The sequence below is a fragment of the Astatotilapia calliptera genome, chromosome 16, assembly GCF_900246225.1.
Source record: "Astatotilapia calliptera chromosome 16, fAstCal1.2, whole genome shotgun sequence".
Classification (NCBI taxonomy): domain Eukaryota; kingdom Metazoa; phylum Chordata; class Actinopteri; order Cichliformes; family Cichlidae; genus Astatotilapia; species Astatotilapia calliptera.
Window position 1 is genome coordinate 28565546 of NC_039317.1, and position 27893 is coordinate 28593438.

The 27893-nt window shown below is 37.0% G+C and overlaps 1 protein-coding gene across 2 annotated transcripts in view; it reads right to left on the bottom strand.

The window, feature by feature from the left end:
- Positions 1 to 27893, bottom strand: part of LOC113007388 (inactive dipeptidyl peptidase 10) — a 149574-nt gene that overhangs the window by 32524 nt on the left and 89157 nt on the right. For both annotated transcript variants that reach the window (XM_026143896.1, XM_026143895.1), the window contains exons 4-8: positions 22107 to 22201; positions 21745 to 21819; positions 4986 to 5038; positions 4636 to 4717; positions 1526 to 1646 (exon numbers count right to left, since the gene is read on the bottom strand). In XM_026143896.1, coding sequence (XP_025999681.1) covers positions 1526 to 1646; positions 4636 to 4717; positions 4986 to 5038; positions 21745 to 21819; positions 22107 to 22201 — 426 coding nt within the window. The remainder of the gene's footprint in view (positions 1 to 1525; positions 1647 to 4635; positions 4718 to 4985; positions 5039 to 21744; positions 21820 to 22106; positions 22202 to 27893) is intronic.

The following is a 27893-nucleotide window of genomic DNA, read 5'->3' on the forward strand; positions in this document are numbered from 1 at the left end:
TCATTCTGGTCCTGATCTTTGGGCAGTTGAAGTCTGTATATGAAAAGAAGCTTATTTTTGTAAAAGATTATGTCATGATCCACCAGTGGCTGTCCTGGGGTGTGTTGCCTGACTCCAGTGGTCACCTGATCTTCACAGACATGCACACGCATGTGTGGCTTATCACGGCTGATAAACACCAACCATACTTAAGGAGCCTGGTTGGAGTGGTGTGCCTCACTGGAGCATTGCACTTACTAGTGTTAGTGTACCCTGGCTTAGTCTCTTGTTGATCTCCCTGTGTTCCTGAGTGTTTCTCTGATATCTGTCTCAATCTCCCTTGTATAGACCTGAACCTGTCTTCCCTGGACCCTTCCCAGTTGAGCATTCACTCTCCAGAGTGAGCGTAGTGTTGGAGTGGACGGTGTGGAATCTGGATTTGGATTGTACATAGTGGAGTGTGAGCGTGTGTTCCCCTTTTCCCACCTCTGGACCTAGCCTTGGAATCCCTGGAGCCCTCTTCTCCCCATCTCACTGTACATATGTACATATCACTGGTGTTGTAAATAAACCCACTTGTTTGATTGCACAGTTCAGAGTCCTGCCTTTTGAGTCCAGTGCCAGCATACATGACAGATTGAAGAAGACTTAGGTTAGGGACTTCTAAAATCAGTTTGCTTCTGTTGTTACCTCATGTCGATCTCATCAGCAGTGATCTGAAGAACCTTTTGCCCATATAGAGGTTTCTTTCCACAGCTGCATACATGTTGCCTTCTTAATAAGTGGTTACTGTACATTATTGCACATTACTAAGGCTGAGTGGGACTACCACATCCATTTCTCCTATAATTTCTCCATGATGACCAATGAGTTTGAAATTCAGCGTCTTTTTTCTGTTTTTGTTCTCTACCAGGTAAATATCTGTCTGAAGGTAATATCTGTCTGTTCAGCACTTAAAAATAAACGTTTTAACAGACATTTTATGTAAAACATCAGCAAGGAGCTACACAATGAAACTCTGAAAAGTCTAACACTACAAAGCTTAAAAGTGGCAGAAGGTTTGGACAGAAGTTCTCTGAAGGTTCTTTGAGTGAGTTGAACTAGTTATCACCAAACCTGCAGGCCAGTGACTTGAACAAAACTGCATTGCTGATTGCAGGGGGATGATGAATACACAACAACATCAACAACAGGAAAATGTCTGACAATGTTTGTGGAACGTTTCATTCAGATTGGCCTGCTTGTTGATGAGGAGATATGGTACATACTTCTTATACTAGGATGTTAATATATGTTTAGGATTTAACATTAAGATAATAATAGAAAAAGAAAAGATAGTAGTACATTAAGTATAGTATAGTAGATTAAGATAGGATGGTACAAATCAAACAAAAACAATGTAGTCCATAAAAAATGATCTTAGTGTTTGTACTTTCATTACAAAGATTTCTTGAAGAGGCATGCAGAATCTTACAGAATAGTAGCTGTGAACTAAAAAGCAGAAACTTTTCTGTGGCAGTTTGCGACCCTGCAGCCTCATACTTACCCTCATAGAGCCAGTCTGAGATGCCATTGAAGACAACCCCCTCCTCCCCAGATGACGTGAGCCTCCACGAGCTGCTCTGAACATCCATTTGGTAGTAGATGTTGTTTTCAAATATGTACACCTGTGGAATAGAGGAAATAAAAAAGTTAATGTATTAAGTAAACAAAAGAGAGAAGATACCGTAATGTATGAAAACAAGAGAAAGATAATACCAGCTTGTATTTATGTCCCCAAGCTTGATTTATTTCATGTATTTTAAGATGCATTGCTTTTTAGACATGTACTAGTTTTAAAATTATGGCCCAATTTCTTTTTGGGCCAAGGTGATGGAACACCTCCACTGAACAAATAGGTAAAGGATCACTGCGACTGGTCCATTGATAAAAACACACTCAGAGAGTGGCTCATCTAACACAGATAAATATGGGAGAGCTCATAAGTAATGAAAACTACTTTGTCATTAGCACCATGACACACTGCTGCAGGGCTTCCTGGTGAACAGTTTCCACTGGGGGCAGGTATAAATACTGAGGAAACGAGATAAATATGCTATCGAATGCTTAATTACCTTCCTTGTCTTCACTGGAGAAAATAATGGACTGATTATTCGGTGCATGATGCACGGCACGTTGGAGGCATTACTCACACAGAGAACTCCAGTCGCCCAACAAGATGTCTTTCAGCAACAGCTTGATTAGTGAAACTGACTTCTCCTCACAATAATTGTTTGGTTTAAGGGTAGTTTGTTTGTGACTTGAGAGAACAGACAATCTTTATTCAGGATTTTGTTTTGTTTTTTCTCCCTGCTGAGCAAAGAAAAATTTCAAACCTTTGTGCATGCATAAAGGCCTGGGCTCCATCTCATTCTGTTCACAGATCTTTGAGTTCTTTTGCTGATCACTTTCTCCACTGATTGCATCATCGTGTGATGTATAAAATATCAAAAACTAGTTTATATTCTGGTCCTGATGGTTTAGGATTTGAATGCTTAGTTAATAGATTCGAGTTTGGGTTTCTGTATTCCAGTATTTGAAGCATTGGCTGTTATTTTTTTGAGGGTTAATTCTTGTGTTGATTATATTTTGGATCTTTGTCCTAATCTTATGTCTTAACCCTGTAAAACATGATTCATGAAATAATAAGAAGATTTACATCACTCTTGCCTGTCCAGTGTTCTTCTATATTTTATTTTGTGTGAGTTTCCTTCTCTTTGTGACCACTTCCTGCTTTGCTTTGATAGTTTGCTGCTGTCTCTCGTGTTTGACTTTTACTTTTTCCCTGCTATTGTCTTGATTATCTTCAACCATGCCTGCTTTCCTTCCAGATTCTCACTCGGTCCTCCTCAGTGTGTGCGTATGTGTGTGTATAATGCTATCCTTCCCTTTAGTCCAGGTCTTTATTTCTGTCCATCTGTGAAGCATCTGTGTCCTTCCCATGGTGCTCGATACTTTGCATTATTTAGTGTGTGGGTTTGGATTTCTAGTTTTTTTTTTCTTTTTCTTTTGTTTTCTTTTTTTTGTTTTTTTGCATTCTGAACTGAATAGCTTTTATTGCATCTTTGAATCCACAAATATTAACAGTTTGACCCTCTGAGATCTATCTCATCATTAGTAATAATCATAACTATATACATTTGAAGAAGGCAAAATTGACTTGTTGGGAAAAATGTTAAAAAATGTTAGTTAGCTTTTGATATAAATAAATAAATACAAAAATAAACACCAAAATACTAAATATTTTGATTGCACTGGGGCTAGACTTCACAGAGAAAAATGAGAAAAACAAGCCAATTACAGTGTTTTTTTTTCCTATAATGACTTATCGAAACTTTGACTTCATAATGATCTAAAAGCAACAATTCTAAATGGAGATGCAAAAAAAATCTTTTTCATTTCTGATTGAAAATGAATGACATTATGTTTGCTTTTGCTTTTTTAGCTTGACAATTGATTTGTGTCTCAATTATTTCTAAATGCCTGAAGCCTAAAGCAATGTTAAGAAATTCATGATGGGATGGGATATAGCTCATTTGCAGTCTGGGTGGTCACTGGAAAAGCTTAAACTTGTATATCAAATTACATTTTATATAGTTTATGATTTCTGACTCTTCAAGGATGATTTATTTATGCATTGTTTTTCATATCCAGAGGCAGGATTTTATTGTGAATATTTTGCATGCATTTGTTTAACTGTAATATTTATGAGATGAAAAGAATTATGGGCTGGAATGATCTGTGCTGCAATGGCTGAGGAAGAGATGCATACCAAATAAATGCAGTGTGATAAGTTACATTTAACGGGTTGCAATCAGTGGTTAAATAGATGTTGAATAATGGATTGGTTTTGAATGTGTCCAGTTTGAAGCCTTTGCTTTGCTTTGCTTATCTTTCCTTGTCCATACTTTTATCTTGCTGTCATTCTGATACAAGTTCATCTTGGTTTCATTTCTCCAAGGATTGTTTTCTCTTTCTGAACTCTGCAGGCTCTTTCAGATGTTCTCTGGCACATTCTAATCTTGCCTTATTGTTTCTGAGTTTATCCGGTGTTTTGGAGCCTTTTGTATTTCCATTCATAAAAGTATCTCTGGACTGTAGACAGAAAACGATGCACAAGAATGTTCTTCACTCAGTTAGATGTTGTGAAGGGGTCCTTGTTGTGTCCATTTCTTGTTTTAAAGAATGAACCAGATTCTTGATTTTATCTCTGTGACAGATTTGTTTAAAGTTTCTTTGTCCCAGTGATTGCATCTCTAACTTGCCTTGACATTCCTGTGGACCTCATATTGAGAGCTTCAGTGAATAACAAAACTGCTCATCAATCAGTTATTCAGTCTTTTTTGAGCCTCTGAAAGTGTGGGGCTGTGTATAAAACCCTTTAACAACAGTTTTACATCAACATTACATTTTAAATTTTTGGTGGACTTCAGGAAGAACAGCTTTGCTTTAGCTAATGTGACAACCTATAAACCAAGCATCCAGGAAAGCCTATGGAAACCAAGGGAATAAATCCTGAGGTAAACTAACCACTGAATCAATAAAAGCTTAAGAATATAATTCAAGCATGGTTGTTTTAAGATTTAGTGACCTTTATAAAGCTCTACAGTCACTTACCAGTTGTTGACCCCGAACACCCCATGAAGCAAACTGGAGCACTGAGTCAGACACCTCTGGAGGATTGAGCTCCCGCACCTCCCTGATGTAATGGTAATGATAAAAGTATCACAAAATCAGTCTAGCAATCACTGACACACTGTCATTGAAATCTCAGTGAGGTGAACATTAGCTCTGCACTATCAGTTTAACTTTTAACCTATATTATATAAGATTATATTCATCTGTTAAAGATAGCATGCTGACATTTTTGTCCTAAGATGTGTGACACTGGTGCTCTTAAAGGATGGTCAACTGAAAAAGAAATCATCCCATTATATTATTTAGGATTTATTTCTATGTTTCCTTACCTTGTGTATAGATTGTAGAGGAGGTATGATGCCAGGAAAGAGTGCTGGTAGACCTAAAAATAAAACACACAAACAAAAAAATTTTTCAGCAAATGTCAGCAAATTCACATTCTGAGACTAATGTAGAAAACACACCACAAAATATTTTTGACATTTTTCATGGTATTTTAGTCGTCTTTATTCTCTTGGAGACTGCTAATAACAGTGTGATATGCTGTTTATGTGCAAATAAGACACACATGCAACCATTTCAATTTGGTGAGGAAACTATAGTCTCCAATGGGATATGGCAGCTGAACTGTTGATTGCAGGGTAGTGCTTTAGTTCTTTTAATTGGTAATTCTGCTTTCATTCACAAAAGAGAACACAAGTTAATGAAACATTTTGGCTTTCTATTGAAGCAAGAGAGAAGTCTGAATGTACTAGAATTTTTTTCACGTAAAATGCTGCTAATTTTGTTTTCCAAGGGTTGACAACTAGTTATTGTTTATATAAAGGATATAGCTGCAGTTTAAAAAAATGATTTACTTTTCATCAGTGTGCTTCTGCTTCATCTGTAGACCTGTGATACTTGTGCAGCCTCAAATTCTCTGTATTTAATTGGACAGTGACAGGAATAACACAGGATGGTTTCCAGTTTTAGATAAATTACAGTGAAATGGTAACAATGCTTTACTCTTCTGTCATAGAACCTATGATGAGAGTACTTTATCACACAATGCAGCTGACACTCTGGGGCAACAGCTGTGATTGGATTGCATTAGTGGCACTTAAGCCTGACAATTGCCATTTAAAAAAATATGAAAACAACAAATTGGTCTCTGGAATAGATTTGTATTGAAGTAATCTGATACGTCTAGTAAATAAAAACTTAAAATCTGACAAAAACTAAGAGAGGATGGAAAACTGAGGAAATATTTGAAAGCAGTGAGAGTAAACCGAAACAAGAAGGTTACAAACTGAATAACTGAAGAATGAACTTTGATTGACTGATTGATTGATAATACTTTATTCATCCCGAGGGAAATGAATGATTTGATTTGATGTTTCTTTGATGATTTTGGGGACCGAAGACTTGCACTTATAGTACTTCTATACATTTTACAGTTTATAAATAAGTAGACATATTCCACACATGATTTATCCACAAGGATAAAGATTAGGTTATAGTGGATGTATTGGTCAAATACAGGACATTCCCTCAGCATAATCATCAGAATCATCAACTAATAATAAACAACACAAAAAGCTGTAAATATTATATTATATTATATTATATTATATTATATTATGTTATATTATATTATATTATATTATATTATATTATAGTGATATCTTTTCCTGTCTAGTTTGCACTTTAGTTTTGGGTGCCTGTTATAGCCAACTTTGTATTTTGTATTTTGAGTGTTTATTTAGCTTCAGCTTCTATTTTTCTCTCTCATATTTAGTTTTCTCACAGTCTCCGTGTTTAGTGTAAATCTTCTTGTATGCATGTTTAGCTTTATGTCTTTTAGGTTTTTCTGGTTTTACTTTGATCAAGACTTTATCTAGTGTGGTTTCTTTCCTGTATCCAGTACTCCAAGCGCCCATTGTCATTGTGTTTGTTATATAATCTTGAGTGTTTGGTGGCATGTTCTTGTAAATTGCTTTTCCTGGTATCTTTTATGTCTCTGACTGTGTCTTTTGACTGTGTCTTTTGACTGTGTAATTATTGCTGGGGATTTTAACATTCATGTGGACAACCCTCAGGACAAAGGGACTAAAGACCTGAGTAACACTCTGGGCAACTTTGGGCTGACTCAGCATGTAACAGAGGCCACACATAATAGAGGACACACTCTTGACCTACTGATCTCCAAAGGCCTGAGCATTTCAAAGGTTACTGTGTCTGATGTGGGCCTGTCTGATCATTACTGTGTTTTCTTTGAAAGTAAAATCTCAGCCCACACAAATATATCAACAACAGTGATCACAAAACGGTGTATAACTGAACACAGTAGTGCAATTTTTAACCAGGTCTTCCCATTAACACCTGACCTGTCCAGAGGGTCAGTCAATGAGCTCGTCAATAGCTTCAATGCTAACATGTTAAATGTAATGGACACTATTGCTCCCATTAAGGTGAAGGTTATCTCTGGAAGGAAAAAGTCTCCATGGAGAAACTCCACACTGGTGAAAAATGAAAAAAGGGAGTGTAGGAAAGCTGAGCGCAGATGGAGAAAAACAAACCTCCAGGTTCATTATGACATTTATAAAGAGAAACTTCACAATTATAATTTACAACTGAGGAATGCAAGGAGGTCCTACTTCTCTGACATCATCACTAAAAACAGCCATAATGCTCGGGTCTTATTTTCTACAGTTGACAGGCTAACAAACCCTCCTGTGTCAGTGGCAGCTGAACTTCATTCGACCATGGCCTGCAATGACTTTGCCAAATTCTTCACTGAAAAAATCCAAAAAATTAGACAAGCAATTGGTACATCAACAGCAGATCCAGGATATGTACTGTGTCCACCAAAAAACTGTTTAAACACCATGAAACAGTTTCAACCTATTAACAGCAAAGACCTGGAGGACATCTTAGGTCAACTGAACTCCTCCTCCTGCTGTTTAGATGTCCTGCCAACAAGTTTTTTCAAAAAGGTCTCAAAGACTTTAGAGTCAGACCTGTTGCAGATCGTCAACTTTTCTTTATTATCAGGTGTGTTTCCAGAATCACTAAAAACTGCTGTAATCAAACCTATACTGAAAAAGGACAATCTTGACAAGACACAAATGAACAACTACAGGCCGATCTCAAATCTCCCGTTTTTAAGTAAGATCATTGAAAAAGCAGTTTCTCAACAGCTCAGTTACTTCTTAAAACAGAATAATTGCTACAATGCCTTCCAGTCAGGTTTTAGACAGAACCACAGCACTGAAACCGCTCTGACCAAAGTGTTTAATGACATATGTCTGAATACAGACAGTGGAAAAATGTCAGTCCTAGTTTTACTGGATCTCAGTGCAGCATTTGATACAGTTGACCACAACATATTACTCAAATGACTGGAGAACTGGACAGGTCTTTCAGGAACTGTACTAAACTGGTTCAAAACATACGTAGAAAACAGGAAATACTTTGTATCAATAGGTAACTTCACATCTGAGCAGACAAGTATCACATGTGGAGTTCCCCAAGGTTCCATCTTGGGACCCCTTCTGTTTAACATCTACATGCTCCCACTGGCACAGATTATAAACAACAACAAAATAAACTATCACAGCTATGCAGATGACACACAAATATATATCACAATGTCACCAGGAGACCGAGGCCCTGTACAGGCTCTTGGTAAATGCATTGAGGAAATCAATGACTGGTTGTACCACAATTTTCTCCAGCTAAACAAAAACAAAACTGAGGTAATAGTCTTTGGCGCCAAAGAAAAACGATTACAGGTCACCAGAGAACTTCAATCTATACATCTAAAAACCACAAACCAGGAGAGAAATTTGGGTCTAGTGATAGATGCAGACCTAAACTTAGAAAAACACATTAAGACAATAACAAAGTCAGCTTACTATCACCTCAAGAATATATCAAGGATAAAAGATCTGATGTCTCAACAGGACCTGGAAAAACTAGTCCATGCATTCATCTTTAGTAGGCTTGATTACTGTAACAGCATCTTTACAGGTCTACCTAAAAAATCAGTCAGACAACTACAGCTCATTCAGAACTCTGCTGCTCGAGTCCTCACTAAGACCAAAAAAGTGGACCACATCTTTTTTTTTTTTTTTTTTTTTTTTTACTTTGATTTTTATTAGGTTCTTTTATCATTGTGGACATACAGTAAAGAAAATAACAAACAGACATACATATAAACAAACATAGAGTCTGGAGTTTACATATCTTTCTCCATTTATCACATTGCAGAAAAAAAAAGAAAACCTATTATGTTATTTCATTTGTGTCACTTCTGAATGTTTTCCACTTCCTCCATAGTCTGTCGTATTTACCTCCCATCAGTCTAATGTTGAGTGTTATTTTTTCCATCTCTGAGATATCCTCTACAATACTGATCCAATCCCGCTGGGTGGGAGGATCTGGATGTAACCACTTCTTTGTAATTGCTTTTTTTGTTGCGGCCAGAATTATTTTGACTAAATACACGAAAGTGGACCACATCAGTCCAGCTCTGAGGTCCTTACACTGGCTGCCTGTCCGTCAGAGGATAGACTTTAAAGTTCTGATGCTGGCCTATAAAGCTCTGAATGGTTTAGGACCAAAATACATCAATGACCTCCTGACCCAGTATGAACCATCCAGATCCCTCAGGTCATCTGGATCCGGTCTTTTATCAGTTCCCAGAGTCAGAACCAGACACGGAGAAGCTGCATTCAGCTTTTATGCTCCTTATATCTGGAACAAACTCCCAGAAAGCCTCAGATCAGCTGAAACACTCAGTTTATTTAAATCCAGGTTGAAGACTCACCTGTTCTCAGCTGCATTTGAATAAAGCACCAAATCCACACTTTAAGCTTAAATTTCAAAACTTACATTTAACTACTGATTTTATCTACTGTTCTGATTTTATCTGTTTTGATTTTATATACTGTTGTTTGTTTGTTTGTTAATTAGTTAGTTCGTTTATTTGCTTGTTTTAATCAATTTGAAATCATGCTTTTTATTTGTTCTTGTTTCTAATGTCTCTGTAAAGCACTTTGAATCACCTTGTTGTTGAATTGTGCTATACAAATAAACTTGCCTTGCCTTGCCTTGCCTTGCCTCTGTTTGGACTTTTTGGATCATGTTTGAAACTTGTTTGAAACTTTGATCAGCCCGACTTTCCTTTTGTTTGATATTATACCTGCAATATTCAGCAATTGGGTCCTTTGTCTACAGTCTATGCACAAACTGACAGCTTGTCCTCACAAAGCAATAGCGTTGTCCTATGATGATAGCACATGACAGAAGTTGTTAGTACATGTTTTGAATCTGCTTTTCTGCTTTGTGGTACAGTAGTAATGGTGCTAGAGAGTATCCTAGCCCTCTGTGTGACATTAGTCATTAGTCTGCGAAGTTTAACTAAAATGCTGTAAGCAAAACAATAGTCCGTTTCCCACAATGTATACTATAAATACTACTTGATTTCCCATTTAAAGGTTTCAGATATAAGATAAGATAAGATAAGATAAGATAAGATAACCTTTATTAGTCCCACACGTGGGAAATTTGTTTTGTCACAGCAGGAAGTGGACAGTACAAAAGTATATATATATAGTTGTGCAAGACAATTCTGCCATTACAAATATAAATGTGTCAGAATGTAATGTGTGAATAATCTTTAATTGATCATTTATAATCGAAGATAACAAAAGGATAAAGCACAGCCCTCTCAGGAATAATACTCAATTGATAATAATAATATATGCATTTGAAAATCAGAAATATTTTTCACTTTTCAGTGCTCCACAATTCAGCATTTTAGAAATGACCAGAGAAAATCCACTCACAGAGCATTTTATTTCGGATTCACTGAGATAATGGTCCAATACTGCAGTGTCCCGGCATGCTAATCAGTTGCAGCATTAGCATAACAATATTAGAGTATGTACACCCAAGGGGTGATAAATGCTGTAGAGCTCCTCCATTCCCTGCAGTAAAAGCTCAGTTATATGGAGCCACCAGCCTTCACTCTTAATTTGGACTTTCCTCTTCTCTTTACCAAAGAGAATTCCCCAAGAAGGAAAAAAGAAGCTTCCCCTTCTTCAAAAAAAACGTCAGCATCATTCAGGAGACGCCCCTCATAGGTGACAGCTCTGTGATGACTCCCTGATAAGACTGTCAGCCAGGGGTGACACATGAGTTGGGAGGATGTTTGGAGAGACTGTTTCAGACAGCAGGGAGGTGTTTGAATGTGCTGTGTGGTAGTGTCTTCTCAGCAGACTGGGGTTACTTGCCACTTGTGAATAATTCGTTTTAGCTGTCTTAGAATATCGCAGTAGTAGAGTCTACTGCTCAATCAAGACTAACAAAAAGCATAAAAAATTAACTGATGCTTTTCTCATACCTGAGTCATCCTGATGCTGTCACAACTTGTGTATCTGATACTGGTACATTAATATGGTTTGCAGAGACATGAGGAAAATGTCTTGGAAATTAAAAATTAAAAAGATGTATAAAATGTTCAAAATATCAGTTCTTACATGCTGTGGAAAGCCCACAAATGTATTTTAGAAGATATTGAGTGTGCAAAATCGAACAATCTGTGCAGTTTTTTCCTTTTTTTAATTTCCAGTATGACTGGTGTATTTTAACCTTGTGATTGATTTTTTTTTTTGGGAGTTGATCCATCCATTGGTGAGGTCTAACTATTTTGAAAGGCCTGAAAGGGTCAGGCAGGGTGGAGGCTTTTGGAGCACAGTGACCTGATCGCCTTCTCTTTGGCGTCTTCTGTTTTTGCCTCTATGAAAGGCCTCAAGGACGATCTGGCTGCTTGTTAAAAGCAGAGAAACACTATGCTCCTTTATCTGAAAGGTAGATCTAGGAGAGACAGGAAAAACCTAACATTTCAGGAGGAATGTCAGCTTTAACTAAAGTCTAAAGTTGGCTTGATTAAGGCAGCAGTTATTTTGAACAAATTACATTTTCACTCCAATTTGTGCAAAACTATTTTTTTTCTTCTCCTTTTTGGTAGCTTTGTTAGATGGTAAATAACAAAGTAGCACAGTACCCTCCAACTGCCACAGGCATTTGCATTGTAATCATTAAAATTCTTTTTAAAAACTCTCAAGCAAGGGTTAAGCAACTATATTGAAAAAAATCTAGACTGCCAATTCTCATTTGCAGTATAGTTCACATGGTGGCTTCTGAACAGCTGTGCTACTAAAAACACCATCAAAACACAATCACTAATCAGACGAGCTTGTAGGTTTTTATAAACGTGCTAACAAAGACCATGCGACAAGAAAGACAGTTCGGTTTTTCTCCATGATGATAGACGTTCATTTGTAGTTCTGAGATGTACTGAGCCATTTTTACTATTGATTTGAAAGTAACAAGTGCGGAAAAGACAAATGAGGCTCATCAAATGCATTTCTGCATAGTTTCAGAGATCAACTTTCCTCAATGCTTTTGCTAATGGACGACTGCGGTAATTAGCACTCTTTGCTCACTACACTTCATTAACATGCACGTCCTAATGAAAAGCAATCGATACTCTGCAAAAATCACCAGCTCAAAAAGTAAATGTACCAGTACAAGTTCTGACAAATGTCCTTTTTTAATGTCAGAAGGCTGCTGACCGTTAAAAAAACCAAAAAAAAATGGGCAGAAATCTATGGAAACCTTTGACGCAGCAGTATAGTACAGCAGAGAGAGAGAGAGTATGATTATGATAAATTCACGAGACAACTGGAGACAGTGGTGCGGGGGCATGCCATTACTCTCCATAGATTCAGGCTGTCACTTTCATGATGAACACATCTACTCCGTCCATCTCAGGAGGAGATAGCACCTCTAAATCTCTGTGTCAGTCCCATCAAGCACACAGAGCTCATTATGAAGCCTGCTTAGTTCACCGACACCAAGATGTTCCTGCAGCCTACAGAATGGAAGAGTGGGGAAAGACACGTAAGGTGATTTGCAACAAGCAATTTCACTGCTTTTGAATGCAGGCACAGCATTAGTTTTCCGGTGCGATAAATGAACAGTGTTCCATTTTCTATTATAACTTCTTGCAAGCACCATAAAAGATTCACACAGTTTCTTCTGCATAACAAAGTCACAGCTGCTCTTCTTTTCTAAAAGAAGAAACCAACAGGAACTGTGGAGAAAAGACTGTTTGATGGGCTCAGGTGCACTCTGCTGCTAACAGTAAGCACTATTTTAATCACAAAATGTTCCCTGTTTATTGTGTTATGCACTTGTTTTTGCCAGTTTGCTGTCAGAGTGGAACTGCAGTCCTCCAGAGATGAAGTGAGATCAGACAAATGGAAATTTGAATTATGGATTTGTTTGTGGAAAAAATTGAAATTTTCCACATCAATGCTGATTTTTAACCAGATAATTGCTTTATAAGCATATTATTATATTAATCTGAACTCATTTAAAGATTCATGAATAGCATTATCATACAGTGTTCCTCAGAGTGTATTATTTACACCATGAAATATGATCTCTGCTTTAATGATAATGTTAAAAGATGTAAAAAACATTATTTAAATTTGATTAGGAGCTCCACCTGCTGCTGCATTAAGTGCTTCCATTGTCATGGTATCACTGACTGAGTTAACAGGAACGAGTTACCTAGTAAATATGAGGTAAAATTTTATGTATTATTGGGGAGCTACCTGGAAATCTCATTACCGTTATCATTATAGCGGCTAGTAACTAAACTCAGGAAGAGAATATATTGTATATAGATGTTGGTAACAGGGGAGGAACTTTCTAGAACTTGATGCCTAAATTTGTAGGAAGTAATTAAACAAGAGTTACTAACCTGGTCACAAGTATACAGTGCTTGTATTTCCATTCCATTCCAGATCTGCCTTCTTATTACAGTAGTAATTGCATAACAAGATGTTATTATTTACATATATTTATGAAGCAAATAGTTATTCAGAGGCTGTGAAAGGAAGGGTTGCCATCATTTTTTGGTATCAGCAGAGCGAAATGTGCGTTGGAGATAAACTGCTGAGCAGAAACAAAAAAATCTAAGCATCCAAAAGAATATAGTACATAATCAGTCAATAAGCAATACTGCATACATGCAGTATTGCACATGCTTGCAGTCACTATACTAAACAGCAGAGTCAAACATACACTGGCACGTTTGTTTGTTGCAGTTATGGACTGAGTGTTGAGGGGGTGTTTGCATCTGTATTCACAGTGAAGGACATGTGGTAGTTGGACATTATTCCTCTCACCTCAAATGATAATGTTTTCCTTATATATCGGGTGTTGCTTGACTCTTCATGTGAGGTGGCAGACCTGCACCTTTAACTGAGCTGACAGGTTGCCAGAACATGCTGAGAGTGTTGATTTTTTTTCCTTTTCACCCCTTTCTATTTTTACTTTCTCTTGCTGGTTAGTTTTAGGCACTAAAATGATTTGGAGAGGGTAGGTAATGATTGCTCTTTGGGTTAAGTGTGCCCGTCCCAATGTGCCATTACACTATGTTTTGTGGTGTGTCAAGCACCACTGTAAGACAAAGGTTAAGCATAGTGGAAAAGATTTGTGGGCCTTACTGATGTTGAAATTTATCCGCGTTCGTTTTAAAATTATAAATTTCCTCTAGCAGGAAATAAATCTGTTGTATTATAATAAAGCTATTATTTTTTATTGTTATTTCAGCTTTGCTTTTTTTAGTTATCTGTTCTTTAATATCATACAATAAGCTTTCATTGCTACAGAGAAGAAGCTGTTGTAAAAATTAAAAAATATATCTCCTCTTTGTGCATGTGCAGAAAAAAGATTCAAATGTAACGCACAGTTTTCTTCTTTGCATCAGTGACACCCACACTCCGTTTGGAAGTCAAGGTACAGGAGCACATTGTGACCCAATCTGCACACATGGGTGTGGTTAAACATTAGCACAAACCAGAATCAAACTCAATCAGAGGGCAGATAGTTCAGTTGAATTTATCTCAGCAGCAAGTCCCGAAACGTAGATGTTACATTTTCAAGATGATAATCACACAGGTTCAGGTGGGTTTAATCAGATTCTATAACACTTTGAAGAACAGTAATTAAAATTCATAGCTGTAACTTCAGCTGCACAGTGTGGGAACTCTGAGAGCTTTACAGTTTTACAGTTTTCTTCTTTGTATCTGTACACAGATTTTCACCCAAAGTCAACTCTTACAATTTTGTCGCAGATCTTATTTAAGAGTTGGATGTATGTTATCATTTTTTTTCTATAAACTTTAATGTTTACAACATGTACACAGACTCCAACCTCTTATTCACATATGGGATATTATAAATAACAATTACAAATAACGAACAAATAACAATAACAATAATCAGAATTGGCTGTGAAGATCATTGTAATATTTAGTCAATTCGTACAGGATCGTGATTTTTTTTTGTATGTTAGACTATAATTATCCTGCTGCAATTAACAATCTAAATATCACAGATAATAAAATGTGCTTGAGGCAAGATATTTTGAAATTTTCCAGCTTAAATGTCAAAAAGCAGATTTACGTTGCATTTCTTACTTTGTTGTTTGCATTCCATTCTGTTTTTAGTTTAGTTTAAATGCCACAAACAATTTAATTGACATACAGTGGCTTGTAAAAGTGTTCGGCCCCCTTGAACTTTTCCACATTTTGTCACTTTACAGCCACAAACATGAATCAATTTTATTGGAATTCCACGTGAAAGACCAATACAAAGTGGTGTACACGTGAGAAGTGGAACGAAAATCATACATGATTCCAAACATTTTTTACAAATAAATAACTGAAAAGTGGGGCGTGCGTAATTATTCAGCCCCCTGAATCAGTACTTTGTAGAACCACCTTTTGCTGCAATTATAGCTGCCAGTCTTTTAGGGTCTGTCTCTACCAGCTTTGCACATCTAGAGACTAAAATTCTTGCCCATTCTTCTTTGGAAAACAGCTCCAGCTCAGTCAGATTAGATGGACAGCGTTTGTGAACAGCATTTTTCAGATTTTGCCACAGATTCTCGATTGGATTTAGATCTGGACTTTGACTGAGCCATTCTAACACATGGATATGTTTTGTGTTTGGGTTATGTTTAGGGTCGTTGTCCTGCTGGAAGGTGAACCTGATGAAAGACCTACATTTACTGAACAACGCACTGAATGTCCCACTGAATGTCCCACTGAATGTCCCACTGAATGTCCCACTGAACGACCCATTGACCCACCCACTGAACTGAATTTGGTGTTGAAAAATGTTTCTTATGTTAATTTAAGAGGTGTTAAAACTGACCAGTCGATTTTGACAGGGAACACTAAAGTAAGGGGGTGGGGTGAACACAACCGGAGGGTTAATGACACCTTTGCCTTTGTTTAGTAATGATACCAGTATAAGGGGATCCTAAATATCAGATTATAGTTTTAATTCAAATATGTCACTTCTGACTTCATGGTACCCAAAGTGCCATCTCCATGGCATCTAATCATAAAAAAATTTATACTGAAGTCACCCAAATTAAAAACATTCACAGCTCAAATAATTACTCTTCTGCTGTTGCTGCTGCACCACACAATATTTGCTTGCAATGCCTGGCAAAAGGTCACTTGGCACATATTTACATAGACTATACAAATATTATAATTGGCATGTCCAGAATTTGGTCAGGAAATATAAGGAGCTTAAGGAGGGTGATGAAGAGACTCACAAATGTGCAGATTCTGTATGGAAATCATTTATGGCTAAATAAAGTATCTGCTTTTGTGGGCACTCTGCCTTGATTGCAGAGAGCCAAGAATGGTGGCCAACCCCTTTCAAGGCCCTCAAGTGCAGGGATGCATATTTAGTTTGTTTCCAGCTAGTCATATACTGTAAGCTAGACGGGTCTCACTCTTGAGTCCCTGTCCTGTCAGGCTTAAGGAGCCTGCTCAAGAGCTTGGAGTCTGGCTGGAAGTCCTTGACTGAAGAACTAAGGAGTCCAGCTGTGTGTTCCCACTGTCGCCAAGAGGAGAGGACTAATGTGATGAGCAGTTCTATGGTAAATCCAGATGGCTACAATTAGTAATGCAGTCATGTTCATCAGTACATTTACTGGTGACTGACTTTTTCCCTTTGACTTTTTCTTTCCACTTTGTAAAAACAAGAAAAGGGAAGAAAGCCAAAATCCCCATAACATTTGTTGCTGTTTTAGACTTGATAATTGTGTGTTCTTTTTTCCGTTCCTTTCAACATCTCTCATTGTGCTAATAAATCTGTACCTCACTGTTAGTCATTCATTGTCCTCCATGAGACATTTTCAAGGACTGAGCTTCAGGTTTCTACTCTAACAAGCATTTGATGATAGTGAAATCATATGGGGTGCCCAATAACCATGACCCTTAATTTTCTCTTTCTTAGGTATATGTTTATAGTTTAGGCAATTAAACACTGGGTGCATGTTTATGCTTGAGAACAGCCTTGGCTCTTTCTTTATGTTTAATTCTATGACAGTGTGTTTGAATGAAAGCATCAGGTAGACTCTGTTTGTTGATTAAATGAAAGGAATCTAAAGAAAAAAAGAAAGTGCAGCAACACTACATTGTATCTGACAGTTTCTATACATTTCAGGTCCTTGGTGATAATGGCTCTGATACTAACATACGACACAAATAGCCTTTTTATTTTCAAAAGATGGTGAGGAGGTCTTTGTGCTGCATGGTCTGAATAATGATTTTCTGGGTTTTCTTGGATTAGCTACAGTGGGGTGAAAAAGTAAAGGTATGTTGTTTTGATGTTGGTAGTATAATTCAATAATTCATATGCCTGGTTTGTAAATTTAAGTTTTGCATGAGCATTTTTACCCTGAGGTTTTCCAACAAGACGGCCTGTTCTCGAACACAACCAGGTGAGCAGAACACGCTGCACAGCCACAGCAACAAAAATGAGGAACACTGAAATACTGTGGATTTGGAGCATTATCTTTTTATAGGTGATATTCAGACTCAGTTTTTTGAGCAGACACTACATGCCATGCATACATGGAATTTATGGCTGACTCATGAGTGTATTATCCCTGCAAAGAAACTGATGTGACTGTTCTGTCTGTTTTGGTTTTGGTTTTTTGTGTCTGATTTTTAAAATTATTATGTAAAAGGAGGTGAGGTGGAGATGGAGCTTACACCAGTTTAGAAGCGATCATTTTGGAAATTGGAATTAATCTACATGGCATACTGAAACAGGAAAATTTTGGAGAAATATTTTGGTTTTTTGATTCTCAAAAAGATATTACAAATTAATCTGCATTCAGATATGTTTCTTGGTCCAGGGACTCAATTCATGAATAACATGAGAATTTTCAGCCTTGGTAAAAGCGTATAGTCTTAGCATGCTTTTATTTGAGAACATTCAATCAACAGATCTAATCTTTTCTTGATTTTCTGTATCCTGTGCAGTCAGACTTCTGTGGACCTTAAATTAAAATATTTATATAGTGTATTTATTGAGTAAGCCTGTTTTCATTGCACTTTGTTGCATTTACTTGATCTATAAAGATAAAAACAGTTTGTAAAATTGGTGCACGGCTCTATTCAGCTTTTTTTTTTACCCAAAAACACAAGCTACAAAACATTCAAACTTTATGGAAACCAGGAACTACTTAGCCCAGGCAACACGGACACTGAGCATAGAGCTAGGTGGATGGCATGACAAAGAACAGAGGGAAAATCAGACAATATACACACACACACAATATGACAGGGGAACAAACCACAGTTAGGAACACAGGTGACAAAAGTTAAGCAAAACTTAACATCATACACACTGGGCAGGAGACTATCAAAGTAAAACAAAAAGTAACACACACTGCAACTAAGACACATGGGCGTGACACAGAGAACAGAGAGAAACACATGAACAAGACAGACTAAACATGTGAAGTGGAACAAAGGGCAGACATGAAAACAGTAGCCTAAAGCCTAGATAACAAAACTAAGCCCAGAATGGACAAATACTGAGCATAGCAGAATGATAACCAAAACCTGGAGCACAAACTTAACCACATAATAACAAAAGCCAGCATAACAACAAATACAAAATTCAGAACTATAATATAAAGACAACAAACTAGAAAACTCCCTAACATTCCCAAAATGCAAAAAGCTGGGTCACAGACCAAGGAACTCTACACCTTGTCATTTTGTTTATCATTCCTTGTGCTATTGACCAATAGTTTGGCGTCATAAGGCCAAGATTCTATTATATATTATGTGTATCCATATATATGTGAGTGAGCTAGCTCACTCACATATATATTGTTGCTGTAAATACTTGGGAGCACATCAAATGTTAATTAGTCAGCAGCTGGAAAAATCTTCTAAACACAAAGACAATTATCTACTTCAATTTGAGCGATGGTTGCTAAAATTGTAGTGCCCAGCGGATCATAGAAATGAATTAGCTTTTGTGGTGTCCCAATGCAACCTGTAATGTGCTGATATTAAAATTGGAAAGCGAATAGTAAAACTGCAGGGCACTGATCAGTCGTTGTGACGTTATGTTAGAAATTCAGGACACTGAAGTTTATGGTGACATGTCATGTTTCAGAATGGAGATTGTTAACGTTAATAAAAGTGAATATAAGGCCTGATTTACATGATTCATATCATTCACAATTTAAAGTAATCCTTATTTGTCTTATATAGTGTGGTCCAGAATTTAATTTCAACTAATTTTCACATATAATGTCTTGAATTCTCAAACACGTAGCCTGATGCAGATAACTCTTAAGCTGGAGAGGAAATGGCGTGTCACAAATTTAGAAGATCATCATTTAGCCTGGAGAAATAGTTTGTTGCTTTATATGAAAGCCCTCTGCAAAGCCAGAACATCTTACTACTCATCACTGATTGAAGAAAATAAGAACAACCCCAGGTTTCTCTTCAGCACTGTAGCCAGGCTGACAAAAAGTCAGAGCTCTATTGAGCCAACCATCCCTTTAACGTTAACTAGTGATGACTTCATGAAATTCTTCACAAATAAAATTTGAATCATTAAAGAAAAAATTACCAATAATCATCCTACAGATGTAATATTATCTACAGCTACATGAATATTCATTTAGACTCTTTTTCTCCAATTGATCTTTCTGAGTTAACTTCAATAATTCAAACCTTCAACGTGTCTTTTAGACCCCATTCCTACAAAACTGCTCAAAGAAGTCCTGCCATTAATTAATGCTTCAATCTTAAAGATGATCAACTCATCTCTAATAATCGGCTGTGTACCACAGGCCTTCAAGCTGGCTGTAGTTACTGTTACTTAAAAAGCCATCTCTAGACCCAGCTGTCTTAGCTAATTATAGGCCAATCTCCAACCTTCCTTTCATATCAAAAATCCTTGAAAGAGTAGTTGTCAAACAGCTAACAGATCATCTGCAGAGGAATGGTTTATTTGAAGAGTTTCAGTCAGGTTTCAGAGCTCATCACAGCACAGAAACAGCTTTAGTAAAGGTTACAAATGAGCTTCTTTCTTCACCCAGCTCTATCTATCCATGAAGCCAGATAACACACACTAATTAGTTAAACTGCAGGAATGTCTTAAAGACATAAAGACCTGGATGGCCGCTAACTTTCTGCTTCTTAATTCAGATTAAACTGAGGTTATTGTACCCTGCCCTGAAAATCTTAGAAATATGGTATCTAACCAGATTCTTACTCAGGATGGCATTACCTTGGCCTCCAGTAACACTGTGAGGAACCTTGGTGTGATTTTTGACAAAGACATGTTCTTCAATGCACATATTAAACAAATATGTAAGACTGCTTTCTTCCATTTGCGCAACATCTCTAAAGTTAGAAATATCCTGTCTCTTAGTGACGCTGAAAAACAAGATCATGCAGTTATTACTTTCAGGATGGACTACTGTAATTCATTATTATCAGGATGTCCTAAAAACTCCCTGAAAAGCCTTCAATTAATCCAAAATGCTGCAGCAAGAGTCCTGACAGGGACCAGAAAGAGAGAGCAGATTTCTCCTGTTTTGGCTTCCCTTCATTGGCTTCCTGTTAAATTCAGAATTGAATTCAAAATCCTGCTCCTCACATACAAGGCCTTAAATAATCAGGCCCCATCTTATCTTAATGACCTTGTAGTACCATATCACCCAATTAGAGCATTTCACTCTCGCTCTGCAGGCCTACTTGTTGTTCCTAGAGTATTTAAAAGTAGAATGGGAGGGAGAGCCTTCAGTTTTCAGGCCCCTTTTCAGTGGAACCAGCTTCCAGTTTGGATTAAGGAGACAGACACCTTTGTCCTGTTTTCCTTCTCTCACCCCAACCGGTCGCAGCAGATAGCCCCGCCCCTCCCTAAGCCTGGTTCTGCTGGCGGTTTCTTCCTGTGAAAAGGGAGTTTTTCCTTCCCACTGTCGCCAAAGTGCTTGCTCGTAGGGGGTCATATGATTGTTGGGTTTTTCTCTGTATCTATTATTGTACGATCTACTGTACAATATAAAGCGCCTTGAGGTGACTGCCGTTGTGATTTGGTGCTATATAAATAAAATTGAATTGAATTGACTTGAATCAGTCCCTATCATATCTTAAAGACCTCATACTATCATGTTGTCACAATAGAGTGTTTTACAGTGGTCGTTAGAATTTCTAATCCAAAACTCCCAGTTTGGATATGAAAGACAGACACCCTCTCTATTTTTAAGACTTTGTATAAAACTTTCATTTTAGATAAAGCTTATTGTTAAGGTTGGAACAGAGACCCCTGAACCCTCTGTTAGTTAAACTTCAATAGGCCAAAGATCCTGGGACCTTTCCATGACACTCTGAGCGTTTTCTTCTTCAATCGCCTCTTTTTTATGTGTTTACACATCACTTTTGCACTGCGTCATTAGTAGTTTTCATGGCTGAATATGTTATAGTCTCACAAATCAAACCTGCTAATTTATTGACTATATGCCTTAAAGTTATACCATCATGCCAGCTCTGTGTTGACTTACTGAACAAAACGATATCTCCACAGTTTGCAGTTCATGGTTCATGAACTGCAAACCTCCAGTATAAGCAGCCTCAAGCCAAACACCAGTGAATGTATACAACGGGAATATTAAGAGCTTCTCACCTGCTTGACATCATATCCCAAAAGGACAAAATTCAGATCTGGAGAAACTGCGAACTTTGACGCTTTAAAAGTCGCCTGTGGGAAGAACAAGAATATGAGAAGAGTGTGAGTTTTTAGTTGCTGCTGTTGTTTTCACAATGAGCCTTTTCACGGGTTGCTGAACACCTACACTTTTCAAACTAGTCGTGTCTTGATGCATCAACATACACACTCTGATAGATCAGTGCATGGAGTGGCTTGAGTGGCCTGAGCTGGGTCACAACGGCTGCTCTTTCCAAGATGTTGCAACCCACAAAAAAGTCTTGCATCACAATACTGACAAAATATGTCATTGAGATTTTTAATTTTTATTTCTTACTTACAAATGTTGTATTTTTCAACAGAAGGTCTGTCTCGTTGGTGCGTGTGTTGATTTTGAAAACGTCTCCATCCCAGCTTCGAAAGATTATTTCATCCTCTGTAGGACAGATAGAGGCATTAAATTGATATGCAATGTTTGTATGTAAACAGATATGAGTTTTTCAACCTGTTTTTCAATGGTCACGTACTGAACATAAACCGGGAAACCTACACATAGATTACATGAATAAAAACAAAAGTCACAAGCATGAAAAGGCAATCAAGTTCTTCTCTTATCAGTAACAATGATATTTATTAAAAAAAACATAAAACCATCACCTATTATTGCTATAACAATAACAATAATAATATAATAAAAATCAAGATTCAAAATATTTTCTTCTTTCACAATTCCCAATGAACACAATCTCTTAATGAACAAAATATTATTTATTGGAGGTGGGTTTTTTCCCCTCTGGACAGAAGAGGTCTGTTTAAAACACATGAAGTTTCGACTGCAGCTGACTGTGTTTATTTTTAATGTTGCCGAGGCAACCTCAGCCACATGAATTTGTGATGTGGTCCTGAAAGTTTGCATTATTTATATAATCTAAGATTGCATACTTCAGAAACGCTCTCATCTGCACCTCCGTGTCAGATGGGTATTGGAACCGGCTATTTGTTTGTGGATTAGGCTCGCTGTGGTTTCTATTACTTCTGTTATCTCCTTATTTCTTTGTGCTGTTTTCTTCCTTTGCCTTCTGTGTTCTCCCGTCTTTATTCTCATGTCTTGTGTTAGTCTTTCTGTCTTCTTGTTATAGTTTAGAAATTTTAGATTTCTGATGAGCTATGTTTTGGTTTTACTTTGTGTTTCTTGTTTCCTTTCTTAGTAAGTGTCTCTGTCTTTATCGTATTTGCTTGTATTTGACTGTTTCCACCTGTGCTTTGTTCTGCTACTAGCCAGTTATGTATGCATTGCTCCCTTTGCCTGTACTCGATTGTCTGTTGCTGTTCCTCATCTTTGTCCTGTTTTTTCTAGATGCAGGAACTTTTAATGGGAATTGTTACCATTCCAAGGTTGCTTATGTTGACCATATCTTTGCAAATAAAGTAAAAACTGGAGATGTCTTCTTGTTTTCTCCCATGGAGTTTTCAGTCTTGCCAGATGCACTGCTCATATTATGTGTGGATTTTAAAACACATATTTGAATTTTTCTGAAGCTGTAGTCTCATTTGTTGAAAGTTGTTTTATAAAGTCCAGAGGCAGAAAAGGTTAAAATTCATTTTTCAAGGTGCTCAAGGTAAAATTAGTTTCTTCAAAGTAAAACTGGTCAGCAGATGATCATTTTGTTCCTGATGAATTGCAACAGTTGAACTTCTCACCTTTTGACTCCAGAAAATATTACGGGACTACATTTTCGTGCAGCAAAATACAGTTCCAACCCCCACACATCCACTCACCCAAGTTGGAAAAAATGTTTTTTCAAAGTTGCAAACTAAGTTAACAGCAAAAATTAGAGCAAGCAGCTAAAACACTGGGAATGAGAAGTGCTAGATTCTACAATAGAATACACATTTGTCCCACAACCTAAGTGATTATTTAGGTAAGTAAAACTATGTATACTGGTTTGAGAAAGGGTAGCGTACTGTCATCTGAGGCCTGTACTATGAAGTGAGTGACAAATGTATCTTTGTGTTATCAGGATTCATCTACTTAACACTGCCAGTCAGGGTTACTGGTCACTTGAAGCTAGATATCATCTCACTAAGTTAACCCTGGATTTCCCCTGTGTGTTCTTGTGAAAGGGGTGACACTGGCAGCATCTGATCAATCACAATTCTGAATAAGTGTCCTGGTGGCAAATAAGCTCATGTTATAAAGAGAGATAAATTATATTATGAGAAAAATATAAATAGGCTGAAAGCAACACATCTGCTGCAGGCAAAGCAATAGTATGAGTGAGTGGTAGGGAGGAAAAGCACTGTTGAGTAATTTAGTATTAAAAGCGGTGTATGAATGCATAAGCACTTTATGCGCTTCAGTGAGATTGAAAAAGGTCTTTTGATATTTGAAGCCAGGAAGGAAAGCCAGCAAAAATCTGTAACTGTGTAAGCTAACTAACTTATCAATATCACAGCTCTGACATTAATCCACAGGAGAATGAGATGAATTGAGGATTGGATTTATTTTATTAAAACACTCTTTAACAGACAGTTTTAGTTTTCTTTCCTTCTGTTGAAAACTCGGTGGTGTTTGACAGTCAGAACAAAAATAAAAGTAAAAGCAGAATCTAAATGCAGGATAACCTGCATGTAAATTTGGTTTAAGATCCAGAAGTACAAATAGGAACTCTGTTTTAGGATCATAATGTGTACAGAATAATCAAACTTTTGTGGAATTATTAGCTGCCAGTTAAAAAAAAAACAATGAAAGGAGTATAATTGTGTCTAAGAATTTATATTTAGTACTGGTGCTCCTCAGCAAAAGACAAAGACATGCTACTGAAAATGTTTAGATCCACGTGCTGACAGAGTATAATGGATCATCTGGGAATAGTGACGCTATTTTCTTGAGAACTGATTGATCAGTGATTGGTGGTGATTTTATACTTGTTGACAGCGTACTCTGGAGCAGGACTACTCAAGAACAGAAAATAAATGCAATCATCAACAAAAAAAGAAGATCAAAATGCAAGTGACCAACAATAAATCTGTATTGCTACATGAGAGGAAACACTTGTGTCATTTTAGGAATCCTTTACAACAATCTGAAAGGAAAGTAAAATGTTGATTGCAAAGCATCTACTGTTAATGTTATTTGTAATGGCTTTTGGCATGAAAATAACACCTCAGTCCAAGGATAAGCACTTCAATATTTTCTGTAATATACTCACATATCTATATTATTGCTAATATATATTGTAATATATCTATATCACTAAAGCACTTCTGGATGGATGCAAACTGCATTTCGTTGCCCTGTACCTGTGCATGTGCAATGACAATAAAGTTGAATTCTATTCTATTCTATTCTATTCAACCACCGACCATGTGTAAAGACCAAAAGTTTAGAATTCCTGGTAGACATTAAACAGATAAGTCCAGTCAAGGCAGTTTTATTTATACAGAACATTTAAAACAACAGTAGGTGACCCACTGTGCTTTCCAGGCAAATGTTTCTGGTCTCCAAAAACCCAAATTAAAAAAAACACGCAAAAGTCACATAAGCAAACATCACGAAAAAACTTTCCTGGAACGGCCTGTCTAAAAAAAAACTCAGTTTTCAACAGTAGAAACAATAACAGGAGTTCCTGCAATAACTCTCATCTAATCCCAAACCAGCATTACAGTCCACGGAGGCTGGAATTCCATTAATGCATTTGACAGGTCTGAATCATTCCAGGGCCCCTGTCTCATGTAAATGTCAACGAATAAGCTCGGAGGCATCAATCTCAGTCAAGAAAGCCGTTGACTTTCAAACACTCAAAACACTTTAGAGTATAATGACAGGAAAATAAATATGAAATACAGACGGATTGCTTGTTTTCAACAGGCAAGCAAATCCTCAAAAGGGCTCTTGTCATTTAGAAACTCCTACCCACAGTAAAACAAACCACAATCCATTTTTTTCCTTCATATTTTATATGCAGCACGTGTAGCAAATCACTGGTTATAAAAAAAACATTTTAAAGCAGAGGTAATTGGAAAAATAGGGCTAGTGTCCTCCTGAGTTGAGGACAATTCCTTGAGAAATTGCTTCGAGGATAACGGCAACATGTAATCTCAGATGTGATTAAAGTGTCTCAACTATTCAATGACTTGCCACTTTTAGGCAGAGGACAAGAATTAAGGAAGTACCCACTGCTGACACTGTTTCAAAACTGACAAAAAGTCATTTATAGCTCCCAAAGTAAATATAACAGGGTGAAGAAAATATTAATGTTTCACATTGCAGTACTTTCACCAAACACTGATGTCCTTGTCGATCACAACTGATCAATTGAGGAGCGAGATTTATTTTAAAGGTTAAATGAATGCACGTCAGGGCTGCAACCAATGATTATTTTCAGTGTCACTTCATTTAACCTTTCTCAAATTAGCCAACTAATCATAGGATCTATAACTTTACATAAATTGCATTTTTGTTGTTGTCAAAAAATCAAAGATATTTACAAGCAGCAAATCCTCGTGCTTGAGAAGCATGAAACCAGAAAATGGGACTTCAGAGATTAATTAAAATAGTTGCCAATTAAACAAATAATCAATTTCTCAAATGCTTCTTTCTGCTTCATTGCTCTTCGGTTAAACTGGAGGCACAGAGTTTGAGAGATGTCAGTATTTGCCACACAGGGACTAGTGCATCTAATGACACAAGATTCTGGGATTTCAGAGCTTTGCTCATACTCCAAATAAAAGTCTGAACTTTTTTTGGCATTTCTTTTAAAATGTGTCAACATCTGGGAAGAACTCAGTTTGTGCTCTGTCACTGTTATTTATTAGACTGAGATGTTGTCAGTTGTTTGCAAGTAATAGCAAGGTAGGGGACGTGTGCTTCAGAGTGCTTAAAGTGCCAATTTTGAAGATTTCTTGTTTAAATAATGTCACTATCTGTCAGCAAATGAGATAACACAATGGTGAACCTATCATACACTGACACAGCACAGTACAGTATTTATCTATTTCCAGTATTGTGATCTGGATGTTAGTGGCTGTTAGTCCTTATAATCCTCTCTCATTATTGTTGTAAAGTTTTCTCTTCCCATGGTTTCCTGTTTTATGAGCCATTTGTGTTTCCCCAGTCTGCATTTTATTGTGTGTGGCTTGATTCTTGGTCCCTTGCTTCTTGATTCATTTTACTTCTTGCTTAATTTTCAAAGATTAGTCCCTGTTTGGTCTTTCTGTTTTCTTTTACCTCCTTCCATATTTCACCCTTTATTGTTGTTTAGATTTCACCTTTTTTCAGGATTGTTGCTGTGTGTATTTAGTCTCAAGATATTTGGTTTTTGTACCATCTTTTGAATTTATTTTATACTTTTGGACCGTGGACTCCATCTGATTTGTTTCTTGTTCATTATGAGGTTGAAAACAAAAGTTTTTTAATTTTAGTAACTGTCGCTCCATTTCATGTGGTGTCTGAAAACAGGTTTTCACTTGATCATTAACTCAAACCATGACACTGGCAACTGGTAAATATTTTCCTCTTTTAAAAGACAAAAATTTGGAGGTTGGAGGTTGGAGGTTTGGGGTTGGCGTTGAAACAAATCGCACCAGAGGCCCATACTTGTGTCATACACATCACAGCAGTTGCATAAATTTTACTACATCATAAGTTAAAAAAATGTGTTGCTTTACTAAGTATAGGCATTGACTTTCTTAAGTTTAAACATTATAAATATCTGGTTGAAATTTTAAAAAATGTCATGATTTGGGTTGAAATGCAACCTTTGCCACATATTTTAAAGCTTTTCTTGGTTGCCATGGTGATATCTCCCTGCTTTCTCTGCATAAAACAGTGCTTTTGACGAATACACTTCCTTTTGAGATGCACTGAAAACATCTGTCTTCATGAAGAAGAAAAAAAGATTTCTGTTTTGGTGACTTTTCCACATTCGGTTATAAGGTTGCACTGGAAAAAACACAACAGTGTCATCGTTAGCATTATTCCACAACAGGTCATTTTGAAATATCACAGGGAGTAATGGGAAAAAAGAAGGAGCAGCCACTGCAAGTGGTTAAATGAAGAGCAGCAGGTGACAGGCTGTACACCTCTTAACTTCCCAGACGGTTACCAGCTTTGATTTTGATCTTTC